The 20,111-nt window shown below is 44.8% G+C and overlaps 1 protein-coding gene across 4 annotated transcripts in view; it reads right to left on the reverse strand.

Annotated features, from left to right (window-relative positions):
* Window positions 1–6,090: 6,090 nt before the first annotated feature.
* The window catches only part of PKNOX1 (PBX/knotted 1 homeobox 1), a 62,537-nt gene continuing 48,516 nt past the window's right edge, over window positions 6,091–20,111 (reverse strand). For 3 of the 4 annotated variants that reach the window (XM_066370088.1, XM_066370091.1, XM_066370090.1), the window contains 3 exons: window positions 17,623–17,699; window positions 12,643–12,815; window positions 6,091–10,731 (listed from right to left, as the gene is read on the reverse strand). In XM_066370088.1, the coding sequence (XP_066226185.1) occupies window positions 10,520–10,731; window positions 12,643–12,815; window positions 17,623–17,699 (462 nt within the window). In that variant the 3' untranslated portion in view covers window positions 6,091–10,519. The remainder of the gene's footprint in view (window positions 10,732–12,642; window positions 12,816–17,622; window positions 17,700–20,111) is intronic. The other variant, XR_010749321.1, reaches the window with a different exon arrangement.

Genomic DNA, 20,111 nt, shown 5'->3' on the forward strand with positions numbered 1-20,111 from the left:
CTGTTTACAGCTGAGTAATATCTTATTGTGTGGATATGCCATGTTTTGTTTATCCATTCATCAGCTGATGGACACTTAGGTTGTTCCCACTCTATGGCTGTTGTGAATTGTAGTACTATGAACATTTGTGTACAGGTATTTGTTTGAATGACTGTTTTTAATATTTTTGGGTGTATAACCAGGGCTGGAATTGCTGGGTCATAATTCTATGGTTAAATTTTTTAAAAACTGCCAAGCTGTGGCCCTGGCCGGTTGGCTCAGCGGTAGAGCGTCGGCCTAGCGTGCGGAGGACCCGGGTTCGATTCCCGGCCAGGGCACATAGGAGAAGCGCCCATTTGCTTCTCCACCCCTCCGCCGCGCTTTCCTCTCTGTCTCTTTCCCTCCCGCAGCCGAGGCTCCATTGGAGCAAAGATGGACCGGGCGCTAGGGATGGCTCTGTGGCCTCTGCCTCAGGCGCTAGAGTGGCTCTGGTCGCAATATGGCGACGCCCAGGATGGGCAGAGCATCGCCCCCTGGTGGGCGTGCCGGGTGGATCCAGGTCGGGCGCATGCGGGAGTCTGTCTGACTGTCTCTCCCTGTTTCCAGCTTCAGAAAAATGAAAACAAAAACAAAAACTGCCAAGCTGTGTCCCATGTGGTTGTACCATTTAATATTTTCGCCAGTAATGCATAAGGTTCCAGTTTCTCCTTGTCCTTTCCAACATTTAATTTCCTTTTTTTATAAATAGCATGCTAGTGGATATGATGTGGCATCTCATGGTTTTGATTTGCCTTTCACGCATCACCAATGATACTGGGCTTTCGTTTGTGTATCTTCTTTGGAGAAATGTCTATTCAAGTCCTTTACCAGTTTCTAATTGGGTTGTCTTTTATTATTCAGTTGTAGAAGTTCTTTATGTGTTCTGGAACTAGACCCTTATCAGAATTATGATTTGCAAATATGTTCTCCCACTCTGTTGGCTATCTTTTCCCTTTCTTGATAATCAACTTTAGGGTACAACAGTTTTTAATTTTGATGAAATCCAATTCTTTTCATTTGGAATTCTACCTAAGAACTCATTGCTTAATCCAAGGTCATGAAAATGCCTCTATTTTCTTCTAAGAGTTTTATACTTTTAGCTCATAGTTGGCTCATTTTAATTTTTATACATGGTTTGAGGTAGGGGACCAACGTCACTCTCTTTTATGTGGATATCCATTTGTATCCAATGTGGAAGAGACAGTCTTTCCCCATTTATTGGTCTTGGCACTTTTGCTGAAAAGCAATTGACCACAGGAGTATGAGTTTATTTCTGGACTCTCAGTTCTATTCCATTGGTCTATATCTTTACTCATACACCAGTGCCACACTGTTTGTAGCTTTGTACTAAGATTTCAAATCAGGAAGTGTGCATCCTCCATCTTTGTGTTCAATATTGTTTCAGAAATCATGATGTACCGTGATATATTTTCCTTCGTGTTTCTTGTGCTTGCAATTCTTTGAGCTTCTCAGATTCTAATATCTGACTAGTAATACTCCAGAAAGGAAAAAGAAAACAGGGAGAAGAAAATAATTCAAGGACCTGTCCCAGACTAAAAGACATGATTTTGCAGATTAAGTGGACCCATGCAGTTCCTAGCACTATGGGTAGAGAAAGAGCTGCACAGAACACCGTGAACATCACTTGGAACAAGAAGATCCAACAAAAGTTTCCAGAGGTGGGGAAACCCAGTCACACAGAAAGCCTCAGAATGAGAAAGGCATCTGACTTCATCTCTAGCACATGAAAGCTGGGAGGCAAGGGAGAGGAAAGAGCCCAAAAGCATGTGATAAAAGGAGTGAAGGCCAGATGCTTGTGCAAGCACATTCTCCCTTGACAGCAGAGGAGAGGGGTGCAGATGTCTCCATCAAGGCAAGTGGCCTGCTTGCCCGGGAAAGCACTGGAAGATGTGCCCCACCAAATGGAGTAAAACAAGGGGAAAAACTATCCACCAGGCGAGGTCATGGAGGGCACCCCCAGAATGACGAAGGAGAGAGCTGTAGACAGCAGGGCCCAGCAGCCACAGATTGCAGTGGAAAGACAGGACTCGGGAGTGATGCTTTAAGGGGTCAAATGAGACAGGCAATTCATGTGGAGTCCAGGCTGTGTGGGTGCGGGTGCTTTTTCTCATGTTCCTGTTAGGATCTTACTGAAGCCCCCAGGCAGGAGGGTTGATACCCAGGGTTGGGCACACTTCATGTACATCTTATCCACCCCTGCCTCCTTTCTCAGCTTGGCCTCCTTGCCCTCCACCCACAGCCATGATTGAGCTGGAGCATGTGGGGCCTCTCCACTGCCTGGGCATGGCCTGGGTGGACTGAAGCATCCCTTGGGTGGAGCGTGGGTGTGCAGCCCACAGACCTTCGGCTCTGGGACCCTCCTGTGGAGGACCATGGCTCTCGGTTCAGTGAAGAGTGCTGGTGTTCTTGCTTGTGCTGTTTAAAAGGACTCACTGAACCAGTGTCCAGCAAGAATGGCAGTGCAAGATCACATGTAACCTACTTAAGAAATTGCTTCAGACTGATCGGCACATTGATTATAAGGATGCTAATTACAACTGGAGCCATTATCTAAATCAGGCCCCTAAAGACATCATTTTAGGGACACTGGTTTACAAAGGTCAATTCTTAAGCATTTTGATAACAAAACATCTATTACTGTGTGTTATGGTTCATTCTTATTAACTGAATCTGGCTTCTATGATATAGTTCAAGACAATCAGGCCCTTCCTTCCAAGGCTGGGCTGGCGTTCCCTTCACCTCTTCCTCCCCAGCAGATTAGGAGCACTCAGACATGCTGGGCCTTTTTGCCACTTGTGATGGGGCTGGACTACAGACATATTAAGTCAGGTTTTAAATGAGTTGGAACGCAGAGCCGCCTTGCTGTTTACCCTGAAGCTGGCACTGCACCCTGAACAAAGCAGGGGTGGGCTGTAGTGGTGGGCCCTGTGCAGCCCACTCCCTTCCAAGCCCCCTTGAAATGCCTCCCCTTCACCCAACAGCAAAGTGGAGGAATGGTCACTGGATCCAGAACCAGCATCAGGATTGACTGGGCTCACTGAGTGCTCTTGTGAGTCCACAGGTAGGCTTCTGAGAGGCTACTGCTGATGTGATCAAGGAAGACAGGCCCATAGGAAGGCCCACCCTAGCATTGCACAGCACAAAGGCTGCTTAATAAACTACCCCCAAACCGTGGTGGAAAGTGATGACCACAGTTACTTGTTCACACATCTGTGTTTTGAGCAGCAGCACAGACGTCCAGAGACAGCTATCTCTGCTCCACTCACCAGGGCAGTGGGAAACGTGTGAGCTCCCTCGCCCTCACATGTCTGCTCTGGTTGATGCTAGCTGGCTGGAACCCTACCTTCAGCCCCTGCATGGGGCCAGGACCCAAGAGCAATAGTCCCAAGAAAGAGCCAGGTGGAAGCAGTCCACCTTTGGTCTAAACCTCTCCATCACCAGCGTCACAGCCACCTCATGCTGGTCTGACGTTAAAGTGGTAACAAAACCTTACCCAGTTTCAAGGGGACTCACTTGATGGACAGTCCTAGAAAAACACATGGGGCTGGAAATACTACTGTGGCCACTGGAAAACAACCTGTCACCAGACCCCAGATATGTGTAGAGAAAATGACATTCTACATAAAGAATCAGGAATTGAAATGACATTGAGTCTCTCGACGACGACAAAACAACCCTCCACATTCTGAATAGAAATAATTTCCAAACCCAATTTTCCCCTCTTGATTTCCACTTTGGACCTCTGGAACAGAGAACTAATTGTGCATCCTAGTCTGGGTCTGGCCAAGGCCCATCACACTGCAGGCTGGCTCATCCCAGTGGCCCACTGCTAATGCCTTCCTCTCCTCCACCCCCTTCCCATGGGCTTATCCACAAACCAGTGCTCTGTGCACTCCTCATTTACCTAATGGGATTGTGCTATAGAGCTGGTTCTGTTTTCTCCATTTTTCTTTTTGAGATTTTATTTATTGATTTTAGAGGAGAGAAAGAGAGAGAGAAGGGGGACAGCAAGAAGCAGTTGTGTCTCATATGTTCCTTGATGGGGCAAGCCCAGGGCTTTGAACCAGCAACCTCAGCATTCCAAGACAATATTTTATCCACTGTGCCACCACAAGTCAGGGATTTTTCTCCATTCTAACTTCTCAAAACCTGTTTTTGACACCATCTTGTGGCTCCATTTCCATTTTGGATATAGAGGCCACGAGAACATGACTGGCACCCTAATGAGAAAAAATGGATAATCTACAAAATCTTAACTCCTCAAGCTCAAAGAGCTGTGGTTGCAAGGCTACCAGGTGACTCAGTTCCAAAGAGTGACAAGCCCCCCAATGTGGGAGGGGACAGAGTGGTTCCCCTTCAGCAGAGTGCAGGAGGAGGTAGCTGCAGAGAAAGTGAGGGCTAGAGAGTGGGGTAGGGGACTGGAGAGACCACCTCTGGGTGCACAGGCAGGACACCCCACCCAGCACACCAACCCTTCCCTCAAATGAAGCAAAAGCCTTAACCTACCAGGGGAGGAACAACCTCTGCCCCTTCCCAGTAAGGACCACTGCTTGGTGGGAGGGGAGCAGAAAACTTTTCCGTCCCAGGATCTGGCCTGATTGAGGCACACTCCCGCCCAAGACCCTATCCTGGTGGCAGAGGACGAAGTGGGCAGGCTGCTGAGAAGGCTGACCCTTGAGGCCCTGGACACATGACCTGCTTCTGACAGAGCCAGGAACACACCTTACCTCCACCTGAGCCTCATCGGGCCTTCCGCTGGGAGAGGGGCAAGGGCAGAGAGACTGCGTTCCTGGCTCAGGTTCGCAGCACCAGCTGAAAGCTGAGGCGTGGGAGGAACACTGAGGACAACTCCCAGGCTGGAGGCATCTGAGAGCAATCAGAGTAACAAACCCAGCACGTGGTTGAACAGACTGACTTGATTCTACAATAGCGGTTTATCAGAAGAGGCGTGCCTATTCCTGGGTATGAGAACTACATACTGTGTTCTCTTACGTTTCATAAAAAAATATCCAGCATTTAATCACAAATTGAGACACAGAACAAAGGAAAAGCAACCCATTGTCAAAAAAGAGAAATGCTGCCATGATCGGCTCTGCGGGGTCCCCTGTGACCTTGTGAGGATGCCCTGCGGAGACACCTTCTCCGCATGGTGAGGGCTCCATGAAGGCTGTCCCAGTGACACTCCCACCAGCAGTGTCCAGGTCCCACTTGCACAAATACTCAGTGCCATATTCCTAAGTTTGCCTGATAAAGTGGTTTTCATTTCTGTGTCTGGGGTTATTGGAAACCCAGCACTTCATGTGCTTGTTGACTTGAGTCTTCCTTTCACTGAACATCCTGCCAGTTTTCTCTTGATTTCTCTAGTCCTTTTCTCATTGATTTGCAGAAATCTCCCCTTAATCCTAATTGTGAACTCCCTGTCCGCATTAGATGTAAAAAAAAGAGAGGGAAAGACTTCTCTCAGACTCGCCAGTTTGCAGTCCATGGCTCCTTCACTCAACGGAAATCCTCCCTGTGGACATGCCCAAACTTGCTGGTATTTTGTCCTCTTGTCCTCACATTTGGGACCTTAAAATGTCTTCTCCTCAAGGCAACAAAGATAAGCTCCTGTGTTACCTTCTCCTGGCTTCCTAGTCACCCTGTGATCCCCGGCACCCGGCCTCTGCTCCGACCCCTCTGACACTGCTCTTATCAAGGCCACAGGTGCGTCCTGGGGGCTCTGTCCAGTCCTCCACACTTTCCTTCTCCTACAAACACAAATCTCTCAGCTCCCCTGGCTTGCTTACTCAGCTGAGTGTGTCCTCCAGCCTCGCTGGCACACCCCCTGGTTTGCAAACTCAGGACTACACTAACACCCCCAGAATACAGACCATCATGACTTACTTCTGACATGGATTGCTGTGTTGAGATAATATTAGAAAAAAATTGAGTTAATATACAGCAAAATATTTTTAAAATATACCTTATTTTGTCTACTAGCCATTTTCTGAAAATGTCTAAAGCAACCAAGGCCATCACCATCATTTAAACACTTCTTTCAAACATGCTGGGATAAGGGAATTTGCACTACAGCCATTATTGGCCTTCTGGGCTGAAGTCATGAGTTCATTTAAATCATGATATAAAAAAAATAGAAGCATTTGTGGCAAGGTAATGCTTTCTAAACGCTTTATGTAAAATATGTACTAAATTATCCAGTTAAGCAACACTAACTAGTTCTTTAGACTAGAGACTAACGAGGGTAGAGCCGGACACCTTGCTGAGACAGGACACTCTGCACCCTCCTCACAAACCTGGCCCGGGGTTGGTGTGATGGAGAGAGCCAATCTCCCAGACCAGTGTGCATTCAGTAAGTCACGTGGGCTTAGTTAGCCACAAGGCTGAAGTTTTGCAAACTTTAGTTTAAAAATGGTACTGCCATCTTAGATCTTGGTGAAGGTAAAGGGATCTAATTGTAAAAGGGGCAAAATCATTTGTGCTGAGAATTTGTTCTTAGGGCGTATATACAGTAATGCACATGGGCTAAACATAATATACATTATTTAAGACCTCTGTATGATGCAACAAAATGTGAAATACTAAACATTTACACCACATACATGTCTTCTTTTCAGGATTTGCTAGATCATTACTTATTAACCGGTCTCTATTGCGATAGAATTTTATTTGTCATAAACAGTATTTTTAAGCTAGAATAAACCTTATAAACCAATTTCTTCCCTTTTACAAACAAAGCACTTGAAGCCTAGGGCTGATAGTCAAGGGCTGAGCCCTCACTTGGCTAAATTTCACATCTACTCCCTCTCCTCTGACCTAATGAGGCTGGAGTGACAACACAGCGACTCCATTCTGTCAAATCAACCAGAACATTTCCTGAAACAATATACAACAGAGCTGTGAGTGCTAATCTCCAGTAAGATTCACAATTTCAGATGCATTTTTAAACATACTTGAGTCTGTTGACTCACGTTAGCCTCTAAATACACACTTTCAGGGAGTGAAACCATTACTGAAGAACTGTTCTACCGGCCCTCCTCAGGGTGTCTAGGGACTGCCTGGGCGTGCAGGTTACAGTAGGAACTACGAAAGGCAGTACCTGACTCATCAATCATTTTCTTCTCATGACTAGCAAAATAATCAGATCTATGAGAAAATACAAAAAATAAATAAATAAATAAAATTTTCTAACTTTTTCCTAGAAAACTAATGACTAACCAAAGAAACTAAAGATTCATGAAAATGTAAATGGCCCTAGTGCAGGGAGATCCTAGTTTTTAAAATGTGCAGGGTTCACCATGAACCCCAGATGTCACCAGCAAAACATGTCAACAAACTAAATTTATTACTTACCATGAAAAAGCAGCTTGTGGTGACACAGGCTTTAGGAAATAAAACATCCATAAAATGTGCTTCTATTTTTAATTTTTTTGTTTTGATAAACCAATTGTTTCACAAAAATCCCTTTTAAAGACAACAATCCAAGAACACGTATTTTACAGTATTCATGTTTAAAGATTGTCAGCTCACGGATCAAACATAACTGGAACAAGGGAAGACTGTTGAGTCATTTGTCACTAACTGCCAAAAATGGGCCTGTCACACCACCTGGGTGTGAGTTTGTCGGGAAGAAAAAAGTGCTCCAACATGTTCTCACACAGGTCAGAATCGAGTCACCCAACAGGTGACACGGAGCTGACTCCTGAAGCCCTAGGGGTGAGGTTTGAGCAACGCTGCTCCGTGGTCTATGAACAAGCTGGTGCCATGGCCCACTGGACTTTGCATCTGGGATCAATGCTTAAATTTGTTTTACCATCTGGAACCAAAAGAATGAAAGTTGGGTCAGTGCATCAGTAACAGTCATCTGGGTGTGGCAAAGCCAGTCCCGCTATCTGCTCACCCGCTGAGCAGCAGGGACAACACACTAATCTGGGGGCTCAAAACACATTTGAAAGCATCCTGCATAAGGGAAGAATTTAACAAGAACAAAGGAACTATTTGTTCACAATGAAAGCTCAACAGAAGTGGCATTTTCACAGATTCTCTCAAATGTCTCAGGGCTGGAGAACAGGTGTTGATAAGGCGGAAATTAAAAACCAGTATGTTGGGCAGAGGTTTTATGAACCCAAACTGCCATGTCAGGTGGTTATCAGGAGAAGAAGTTAAAGAAACCTCAGGTGATGTCTGTCCATTGTGCCCTCTCACTAAACGACCTTTACCCTAGACCCCTGAGGCAGTGACTAAGAACTCACAGCTCAGACACCGGATCCAGCAGCAGACACACACGCTCCATCACTGAGCACAGAGGCCGAGTACAGGCCAACGTGAACCCAACATGGCTGCATCCAAACTGACATGGTGTGTGTGGCCCTTAGCTAACCATCTGATGCTCTGGTGACCATGGCTTCTGGTGAGGGGAGAAACATGACCTGTAAGGAGTTTACATTCTCTGAATGTTTTCACTAAACCAGAGAGCAGGGTGACCCAGAGGGACAGAGGGAGGGCCGGGGGAAAGGAGGGGAGGGCTGCTTTTCACAGATCCGCATTTTGAAAAGTCCAGCAAAGTTAGAATTTAAATAGAGCTAAATGGTCCTTTAAAGTTGTGTAGACTTAAAATACTAAAACTTGTTTGTACAATAAATAATGAAGACAGTCAATAGCTGTTTAACAATGGTATTCTCTCCCCAAAAGAGTTGATAGTCAAGTTTTCTTTTTAAAGCTCCTGAAATACATGTTTTTTAAATTTTCTATTATTTCTTTCGCCTTCTAGGTTATCTAGGAAGTACTTTCCTATGAAGAATATCAATTAAAACATTTTTAAGGAAAAGTCAGTCCCAGAACAAAACTGTACTAGCTCTGAATGCCCCTCAAAGTAACTCTGATCCATTGCCAGTTACTGTTGTGAATCTTAAGAATTAAGGACTTTCCCAACCGTGAGACCCTCCTCCAGGAACACGCTGAACTTGGGTGTCCAGCTAGGATCACATATGCATACACTTGCTCTCTGAAACAAAGCTCCTTGTTTTCCGAGAAAAAGCCCCACTCGCAAGCGAACAAATAAAATCAAATTGACAAAAGTAAAACAAAACCCAGTATATGATATTGGTTCCTCTTGTCACCAGGAAATGGAAGTCCTAATATTATACCAAAATCTCATGTGCAGAGGGGAGCACCCTGTAAACTCCAGAGTTGTGTGTACAAGGAAAAAAGATCGATCCCAGGACCAGGGGTAATGTGTGGGGCCAAACAGCAGGAGGGCAGCACTCTGTCAACACAGTCCTGTTCATTTCTGTCACTTCATGGGCATCAGTTAATTATGGAAAAAAGCTGAATATTTGTGATTTACCCTAGTTCTGTGCCAATGGAATAGAGGACATTTTATATTAGTTTATAATAAACATTCTATGCATAACATATGGCTGACTAAAAAATCCTAAAACAAATACACAGCTAACATGGTATAGTCACCATTTAACTGTAGTCAAATTTAAATTAGACTGAAATATGTATGGTATGAGCTTTAACTAATTACTGGTTATCATTTCATTTAACTAAGTCCTATTTCGCAAATATCTTTAGATATATGCTTAGATTAAGTGGAAAACGCAATCTGAGCATTTACATATAAACTAAAATTTGAAGATATCAAAATTTAATTAAATAGTTGTTTCTTGTATAGTAAGTAGTAAATGCAAATTACTACCCTACCTATTTCGGGTAGTTTCATTAAATTTGGTCAATTCATAACACTCCAAATTGAAATAGTAAGCATGTACGGTTTCTTCTCTAGAAATTTATCCTCAATATAGTCATAATCCAATTCATAACGAATTTATAAAAATAGCTTTTTATCCAATAATTCCAGCAATTAAAAATAGGAGTTTCTTTTTATATATAGCAAATGAAACAGGCTCACTGACTATGAGAGAACTTAAAGGTATTTAAGTTGCCGTACATTCACCACAGAGCCACGCTGGCTTATTGTCGTGTCTTGTCCACCTTGCTCTGGTGGCTTAAGGTGCAGAAGCTTCTTTCAAACCTGTGGGCTACACAAATAAGTCAGTCCAGAGACCTGCTTGAACCACAGAACTCAATTAAAACTGCATAATTTTTTTAAAAATGGCACACTGTTCATTAATCTAATTAGGGGCTCATGGAGGTGTTTGTCATTCATCACATTTTTAGCATTAACCCTTTAAAGAGTTTTCTTGAAAACTCACACACACACACACGCACACACGCACTTGAAAGAAGTTGCTGCACCACACAGATGCTCTGGAAGCTTGCTATGAAATACAAAAGTGCACTCTTCTATATCTACATATAAAACAGGTCAGAGATAAAACTGTGTAAAATGTTTGCTGTGCAAACTATAAAAAGCCAGGCCCGCCGTCACGGGTCTTGGTGCCGCCCCGGGTCCTGGCACTGCCCTGGGTCCTGGCGCCACCCCAGGTCCTGGCCGCCCTGGGTCCTGGCCCCGGCCCTACTGTAGAGAGTCGCTGTTCTCTAGGACCAGCCCGCTGATGTGGGCGGGGGTGAGTGTCGCCCCGCCAGCCCCAGGGCTGTCCACAGACTCGTCCTCACTCTGCTCCGCCATCATGACTTGCTGCACGGCCAGGGTGGCACCGTCAGAGGACAGAGACTGGAGGCTGTCCACATTCATGCTCACTGGCGTGGTGATCGTCACAACAGCACCTGTGGCAGAAACAGTGGTCACTATTCAAATTAGTGCTTAGTGAAGAAAAACACTGTTAGCCAGCTTATCTGAAATCTAGTTAAGAACCCTGGGATGCTCAACAGGGTCTTAGAAAACTGTCTAGAATTGGCCTCAGGCCTTGCTGAAGGTCTCAGGGTCAGGGCAGAAATAGGACCACAAGAGAACAAGAGACCAGAGAAGGCAGAAAAAAGGCCCACACAGACATAACTGGGGAAACTAGGGGAAAAAGAAAGAAAACCTGGACCACACTAATCCCTGCCTGTCTCAGGAACTGCACTAGGCCTCCTGTGCTCACCTGCAGAAGTCTCAGTGTATTAATAAGTGGTGAAAGCAGAGGAGACCTGACCGTACATGTCAGATTTGGGAAAAGAGGTTCACTGATCCTAGTTTGTGCAGAGTACCACAGCACGTATGCACTGGAGCACGCACATGGAACTGGAAAGAAGGGCCCTCCCTGGAGAAAACCAGATGCCAGGATGGAGGAGAGATTTATTTTCACTGAATATTCTTGTTTGAGTTTCTCTCCCAGTAGACAGGACTGCCTTCTCTGAAGGGGGTGAAGGAAAAGAGGGAGAAATAATACTTTTCTAACTAATTATTGGATTAAAAAAACCCCTGAATATAAATTATTTGAATACGAATGTTGGATCACTACATATCAAAATCCACACGAAGAAGCCAAGGGCTTAAATGCATACAAGACAACTCAAGAAGAGTTAGCTGGAAACAAAATAAGTCTGATTGATAGCCCACCACAAAGGGCTGTCCCAAGTTGTCCAAGCCCAGGCCAGCATGGCTGTGCAGTGCCTTGAGCATTGGGCAGAGGATGGATCAGGTGTGCATGCAGGGAAGTGACCTGGGGCTGGGGAAAGGACCTTCTGAGAAGATTACAGAGCAGTGTCCAGAGCTCACAAGCCAGAGTGGACACACCCAAAGCATAGGGAACGTGGTGGAGTACTCCAATGCTTTGCATGATAGTGAGGGAGATCCGCCTGGGATTGAGCACTCTGGGAACAAGAACCCATCACAGAAGCAGGACCCAGAGCCGACAGAGGCTGGGTCAGCAGAGAACAGCATTGAGCAGTGACTGTAACTGCACTCTGTGGGTTCAAAACTTCAACAGAGCCGTGAGAGACAGGGACTCACATGGAACTTCTAGATATGAAAACTACAATGTTGAACACAAAAACCACCCTGGATGAGTTTAGAGGAAGATTAGAGCAGAAGAAAGAGACTGATAAAGCTGACGGGTAAGAACAGAGACAATCCACAATGAGAAAGAGAAAAAGAATCCGAAACCTGAAAGAATGTCAGCAACTGGGTAACTTTTAACCACCTAACGGTAGAGCAATGGGAGTCCCTGAAGGGAAAGGATGACATTGCTAATTTAGTAACAGTCATGCTGCTGAGCGAATAAAAAGGAGAATGAAAAAGAATGAGATGGTAACACCATCAATATACATTAAAAAATACAAGCATACCAAACAGAAAGATGTTTGAACACATGAGAGAGGTCACCGCAGGTCAAAGGGGATAAGCCAAAACAAGACAAGGGCCAAGGAGACTAAAAGGGCAAAGAGGGCGAGTGCCAGGTAATGGCAAGGTGACAATGCTGTCCTCTGCCCTGAGAGTGAAGAAAAAGACGAGAGGACATAGGACAGAGAACACTGTCCTGTCTTGTAGTGGGTCATGTTCCATGAGCATTATGAGTGTCCTCTTAGTCCCTTAACACGCAGGCACTCAGGACGACGCTTCCTCACATTTCAGGTGCAGAAATAGACAAGTTCGCACACCTTGGTTCATGCTCCCTAAACTCACAGGAAGCAACGGTGCTTATGGTTCACTGCCCGCCCTGCAGTATCACACACATGTGTCCTGGGCCCCTGTACCTTCTGACATAGCGAGCTCATTGGGCGGTGGCTGTGCAGCTCCTGACGCAATGGAGTCAGGCCAAAACCTCTGAACTGGTCTGTTTTGAGCAGTTTTCTTCTTTGTTTTTGGAGTTTCTGAACAACTAGAATCCAACATCGGCTGAAGAATTCGTCTTCTAGCATTGATGAACCTGAGCGTGAGATTGACAAAGAAAGAATTTTCATCAAAACGATGTTTTTAAAGACTCCTACAAGCCCTGGCCGGTTGGCTCAGCAGTAGAGCGTTGGCCTGGCATGCAGGAGTCCCGGGTTCGATTCCCGGCCAGGGCACACAGGAGAGGCGCCCATTTGCTTCTCCACCCCGCCCCCTCTCCTTCCTCTCTGTCTCTCTCTTCCCCTCCCGCAGCGAGGCTCCACTGGAGCAAAGATGGCCCGGGAGCTGGGGATGGCTCTGTGGCCTCTGCCTCAGGCGCTAGAATGGCTCTGGACACAACAGAGCAACGCCCCAGAGGGGCAAAGCATCGCCCTCTGGTGGGCATGCCGGGTGGATCCCGGTCGGGCACACGTGGGAGTCTGTCTGACTGTCTCCCTGTTTCCAGCTTCGGAAAAATGAAAAAAAAAAAAATAATAAAATAAAGACTCCTACAGAGGTAACAAAGTCCTTCCAGTAAACAAGCTGCTACAATCTTATAATACAAAAATGATCAGAATAATGCACATTCTCTATTATAGCAGGTATTTAGAGTAGTGACAAGCATATTATCTAAGTGACCAGAAAAACTGGGCATGATGTTTTAAAAATAATTCATTTGAATAAAGACCAATGCCTCTGTGTTACCTTTTTCTTCCCCCACTTTAACTGATTCAGTCCATTTGTGAATTTGATATTCATTATTACATTGATGATCCTGTCAAAGTTGTGAATGTCGTTATTTTCTCTAAGGGAGAGATAGGTTAAAGCAGCAAAACCATGTCTCTGCAGCCTAGTTGTGTGTTTCCATCTGCCCATCCCACAAAGTCGGGGGCTGGTGAGGATAAGGCCCCAATGTTTAAGCACTGACTCCAGCCTTGACCACAGAGCATGGGTCTAAAGCTGGAGTTTTCAAAAAGCTACTCCAAGTGATGAGCTATTTCTTAGATGGAGAAGTCACAAGTCACTACACTGTCCTAGATACATGCTAGCACCATGACAAAGTCACAAATAGATTTCAGCTGCTCTTAAAGACTAAGCACTCACTTGGTGACTTGATGTCACATAAAATGAGAGCAGCAGAAACACACGATCGGCAAGTTAGGCAGGACATGGTTTCGCACAAACAGTAGTAATTTTAAATGTGTAAAGACAAAGGCTGCATCTTCAGTCTCCATTCCTTTCACAATCTAAGCCGCTGCCTCCAAATGTGGGGAAACAGAGAGGGTGAGGCTAGGAGGCAGCTGGTTGGTCTTTCTCCTTCAGTCTCTGGAAGGCTCAGAAAACACCTCGATGTGCATGCCTCTTGTGCCCCACTGTCAGCCAAGTGGCTCCCACATAACCTCTGACAAAGGGAAAGCAATGGCCATCCCGCAGAGCTGGTCTCAGCAGCAGCTGCTCAGACTCACACATCACCCTGACCCAGCATAGAAACAGCCACACCAACCATGCCTAGGGAGTTGTTCTGTCGCCTTTTCTCAGTAGCACGAGTGATAAGGTAACTGACCCCTTGCTAGAGTTACCTGTGCTAGTTTACTAAAAGCTGACCTTGGGTGATAGCGAGTAGCCACATCCAGAATGTAACAGAAACAAAAGCCTCGCTTTAGACTCAGATTCTGCTCTGGCTGTATGTGGCAGCTTCTATTCTAATGCCTCACATGCAAAATGACAGAACTAGAACTGGACCAGCTCTAAGGCTGCTTAACTTTAAAACTCTAAGATTCAAGAACATGTATAATTGCATTTGGATGGCCCTGGCCAGTTAGCTCAGTCAGTTAGAGCAGTGGTTCCCAACCCCTGGGCCGTGGACCGGTACCAGTCCGTGGGCCATTTGGTACCAGTCTGCAGAGAAAGAATAAATAACTTACATTATTTCCGTCTTATTTATATTTAAGTCTGAACGATGTTTTATTTTTAAAAAATGACCAGATTCCCTCTGTTATATCCATCTAAGACTCACTCTTGATGCTTGTCTTGGTCACGTGATACATTTATCTGTCCCACTCTAAAAGCCAGTCTGTGAAAATATTTTCTGACATTAAACCGGTTCATGGCCCAAAAAAGGTTAAGGACCACTGAGTTAGAACATCGTCCCAAAACACTAAGGTTGTAGATTTGATCACCGGTTAGGGCACATACAGGAAGCAACCAATAAATGCACAACTAAGTGAAACAACAATGAATGCTTCTCTCTTCTCCCACCTCCTCTGTTTCTCTAAAATCAATCAAAAAAAAAAGTTGGCCCTGCCTGACCAGGCGGTGGCGCAGTGGATAGAGCGTCGGACTGGGATGCGGAAGGACCCAGGTTCGAGACCCCGAGGTCGCCAGCTTGAGTGCAGGTACTCATCTGGTTTGAGCAAGGCCCACCAGCTTGGGCCCAAGGCCCCTGGCTCCAGCAAGGGGTTGCTCGGTCTGCTGAAGGCCCGCAGTCAGGGCACATATGAGAAAGCAATCAATGAACAACTAAGGTGTTGCAACACGCAATGAAAAACTAATGATTGATGCTTCTCGTCTCTCTCCGTTCTTGTCTGTCTGTCCCTGTCTATCCCTCTCTCTGACTCACTCTCTGTCTCTGTAAAAAATAAATTAATTAAATTAAAAAAAAAAAAAAAAAAAGTTGGCCCTGGCCAGAAAGCTCAGTTGGTTAGAGCATCATCATCCTGCAGCACAGAGGGTTGCCAGTTCAATCCCTGAGTTCAATCCCTGGTCAGGGCACATATAGGAACAGATGGATGTTTCTCTCTCTCTCTCTCTCTCTCTCTCTCTCTCTCTCTCTCTCAAGAAAACAAACATTTGACTTTAATAAGTTGCATTTGGACACATTCTTATGATAATAATGAACAGAATGATGCTGCTATCACTCTTTGCCCCCGTAGCATAAGCATGACCTGGACTGGAAGACCTCAATGACAGCCCTACAAGATCTCCAATGCCAAGGGCACCTTGAAGAGAGGCCCACTGTTACCCCCCAGTATCTGCTTCTTTACCCTTCTTATTCAAAGCTGCTACGTATGAGGCAGAGGCATGTGCTCATCATGGGTGTGTTTAATCTCAGTCCATGAAGTAATTTTTATGGATACAAAAAAAGTAAAGAAAAAGTCACAAAGAGTAAAAGTAGCTACAAATGTTAATTAATTAAAGATTTTAGACATTTTAGAATTTACAAAAGTCATGTTATTAAATTGTTAGTATTTTTAAAAATTATAAGTTGATGTTAAACCTTCTAGATAAGACAATTCTGTGAACATCACAGAGTAGCAAGTTAGAGAACATGAGGAAATCAATGAAAAAGGAAAGGGGATGATGGAACAGTGACAAAGCATCAGAATATTTAAGGAAGAAACTCTGTGTCGAGCACTCATCCCAATCAATCACTATCATCACTAAATCAAAACAGGAAGTTTCAACCTAAGACTGCATGAAAACTGAGCACATGCAAGTCATTACAAACGTTGCAGTGACAACATACTTAAAAGCTTTAGATTTTTGTTAGCATTCTATTTATAATTTTAGTAAGAAATAATTCAAATAGGATGGTCTATTATTGCTACCCAAATAAAAAATAATGGCTAAAATGCAGGAAATAGAAATATTTAATGCAATGCCAAAGCATACCTCCTGCATATTTAATTGCATAAACAGGAAGATTTTATCATGTATATTGAAACTTAACTGGCCTTCAAGTTAAAGTTTTAACAATTATAATAAGAATATAACCATGTTTAGAAGTGGCACAATTTGTACTTTCTTTTCTTTTTTGCATGCCAATTTTATTAAGCTGAAATCACTTCCTATGTCTGAACAGTAAGTAAGTAAACATGAGAGGAATGACTGACCAAGGCTAAGTGCACCCTTGACCTTAGCAACACTTAGTAATGTGAATGGCTTTTACTGCAGGGAAAGCACATGGTCAGGGTCCAGGTGTCCCCAGTTACAAGTGACATAAGAACCAGAGCAGGACATTGCATTAATAAAATCATCATCATCCTGGGCGTCTCCCTCTCAGCACTCATGGGACCTGCTGGACAGTAGAGGAACTACCTCCCCCAATTACCACTGACAAAGGACACAAGGTTTCGAAAGGTGAAAGAGCTGCCAAGGGCCACTGGAGGTCAGGATGCCTCTCAGCTGTCCATCACTCAGAAGCTCAACCACAAAAGCAACATGTTTCTAAGGGAATACGGAGGCTTGGGGACACAAACTCAATAGAGAAACACATTTCTAATCAGGGAAGTAGAATGTAGGCAAAAGGTCCACAACGAGGTGTTGATCACAAAAAATGTAAGCTAAAAGTGTGTGCTGCCTGACCAGGCGGTGGCGCAGTGGATAGAGCGTTGGACTAGGACACGGAGCACCCAGGTTCGAGACCCCAAGGTCGCCAGCTTGAGCGTGAGCTCATCTGGTTTGAGCAAAATCTCACCAGCTTGGACCCAAGGTCGCTGGCTCGAGCAAGAGGTTATTCGGTCTGCTGAAGGCCCACGGTCAAGACACATATGAGAAAGCAATCAATGAAATAAAGTGTGGCAACAAAAAACTGATGATTGATGCTTCTCATCTCTCTCCATTCCTGTCTGTCTGTCCCTATCTATTCCTCTCTCTGACTCTGTCTCTGTCTCTGTCAAAAAAAAAAAAAAAAGTGTGTGCTGATTTATTAAGTACCTGCCACCAAGCCCAGCACTCTGATAAAAGAGTGTTGCTAGTTAAAAGAACTCATATTTTCAACCAAATTTCACCAGTTATTAGTGCCAGTGTTTCCAAGAGTTCTAACATGTTGACAGGCACAATTTCTGAAAACAAACATGGCTTACCAGTTGTTAACTTGGAGTAGTGTCAAATTTGTCTGAGCAGCAATCTGTTTTTTCTCATCTTCTGTTGGGTAGGGATGCTAAAAACAAAAAGAAGAGTTACCATAAACTTCAGTCTTCAAAAAGGAACTCAGCATGACAATGGTACCCCATCAAGCGCTATCACTGTGGGCACTGTTCTAAGCACCTGATACAGCTGTAGTTTTGTGTCAGCCTGACTGAGGTATATCTAGTTCATGAACCTTGAACTGCACCCATTTAAAGTGGACAGATGGTGGGGTTGGGACCCATGAGGCCTCTGGACAGCAGACACGGCGTGTCTCCCTCACCCCTGCACAGTCTACAGTCATTTACTGCTCCTCACCATGGCCTCTGAAACAGACATGGTCGACACCTAACTGTCACAGATGAAGAAGCTGAGGCGTGGGAAGTTGACAGACTCCCGCGGCCTACCACTGGCTTCACAAGGTGGCAGGAAAGGGGCCAGGCAGGCTGCTCCATGGTCACTTCAGGTGATAGGTATCTATGTGGGGATCTTGAGGAGAACCTGACACTGGATGCCCTGACATCCTCTAAGGCTTTTCAGCAACAGTCCCTACTAGGTTCTTGTTTACTGTCACTAAAGAACCCACATGGGGTAGCGGCATTTGTTATATTTCTCTTTCTTTTATGTATGATTAAAACATTTCACTTTTTTTTTTTCCTGAAGTTGGAAATGGGGAGGCAGTCAGACAGACTCCCGCATGCGCCCAACCAGGATCCACACGGCACGCCCACCAGGGGGCGACGCTCTGCCCATCTGGGGCGTTGCTCTGTTGCATCCAGAGCCGTTCTAGCACCTGAGGCAGAGACCACAGAGCCATCCTCAGCGCCCGGGCCAACTTTGCTCCAATGGAGCCTTGGCTGCGGGAGGGGAAGAGAGAGGACAGAGAGGAAGGAGAGGTGGAGGGGTGGAGAAGCAGATGGGCACTTCTCCTGTGTGCCCTGGCTGGGAATCAAACCCGGGACTTCTGCACGCCAGGCCGACGCTCTACCACTGAGCCAACCAGCCAGGGCCAAAACATTTCACTTTTAAAAAACAGAATTAAAACAGAAGTAAATCTCAAAATTCACAAAAGTACCAAAGGAAAATAAGTTCTACTTATTATAATAAACATTTTCTCCAAGACTGATTATTATCCATGTGTAGCAACAAATAAAACATTTACTCTAAAACCTACAGGAACCGAAGTCTCTTATTTTGGATGGACTGAGACCCCAGCGGGTGAACAGCACCAACACAGTCAGGAGGTGGGGTTTGGTTTTTATTTTAAGTGAACACTCAGTATGTTGGGAACATCACTGTGCATGCTGGTGACATTGGAACAGCATCAGAATGATCTTGACAGCAGCTGTCTCTTTCCTCAACCGACCTGCAGTAACTCCATTTGATTCTATGAATCAGCGTATAGCCTTGAGTTAGAGGTCATGGAAACATGAATATTACTCTTGCCCTTTAATAAGCTTACAAAATCAAGAGGAGACAGGAAATATAAATATAAAAACCAGAAAACAATCACCAGTAATAAATGCTATCCTGGAGAGTTAGGAAAACTACAAGGATAGGACAGTATTTCAGAAAAATGAGGTCAAGAAGATAGAAAACACTTCAAAGGAGAAAAAAGTAGCATTTTAACTGAACCTATGACCAGGACTATTGTTTTTAGAAATTATTAAAACATTAAAGGAAACTTAACTGGAAAACCAATCCCATCACTTATTTGTGTATATTTTAATCATTTTATCTAGTTATATTCATTGGTTGTAATAATCACAACATATTTTTAAATGTCTGTTCCTTTTCACTTACTGTCAGCAACCTGTGGCCTCCTAGTGCTTACAGCCCCTATTTATCATGCTAACTAGCTATATAACATTCCATCAAATTGATAGGTTCTAATTCACATACTAACTCATTTCTCATTAGGATAATGAACATCATTGTACTATTTTATTCATAAAAGCTTTCATTTTCTTGTGTATCTTTTAAAGACAAATTTCTAGACACGATCACACCATTCCCTCTCCTGACACCTGTTGTCATGTCCTGCTGGTCAGAAAGGCCTCACGGAGAACAGACAACAGAGAAGAGAGAAGCTAAGGGCCCAGCGCTCCCTCAGGAAAAGGAGGAACCCCCTTCCCCTCCCAGGACTGCTCACTGACATCACTGCTATCAGGCCCCTACTCCTCAAGGGAGGATCCCAATGCCAGCTAGAGCAAAGGGGGCAGGGGTGCGAAACAGTGAAAAGGGAGCGACACGACTGAGACTGGGTGCTGGTCTTAGGGCTCATAGTCGGGGCACAGATGGAGACAGGTGCCAAGGGACCAATGTAGGCTTCAGGTCTATGACAGGGTGAAGGCAGAGAAAGGGCATGGGAGATGTGGGTCTGACAGACAATCCACTGACAGCAACAGCAACAGCACGAGAATGCAGACGAAGAAGATAGGTTGGC

The sequence above is a fragment of the Saccopteryx leptura genome, chromosome 2 (genome assembly GCF_036850995.1).
Source record: "Saccopteryx leptura isolate mSacLep1 chromosome 2, mSacLep1_pri_phased_curated, whole genome shotgun sequence".
Taxonomy (NCBI): Eukaryota; Metazoa; Chordata; class Mammalia; order Chiroptera; family Emballonuridae; genus Saccopteryx; species Saccopteryx leptura.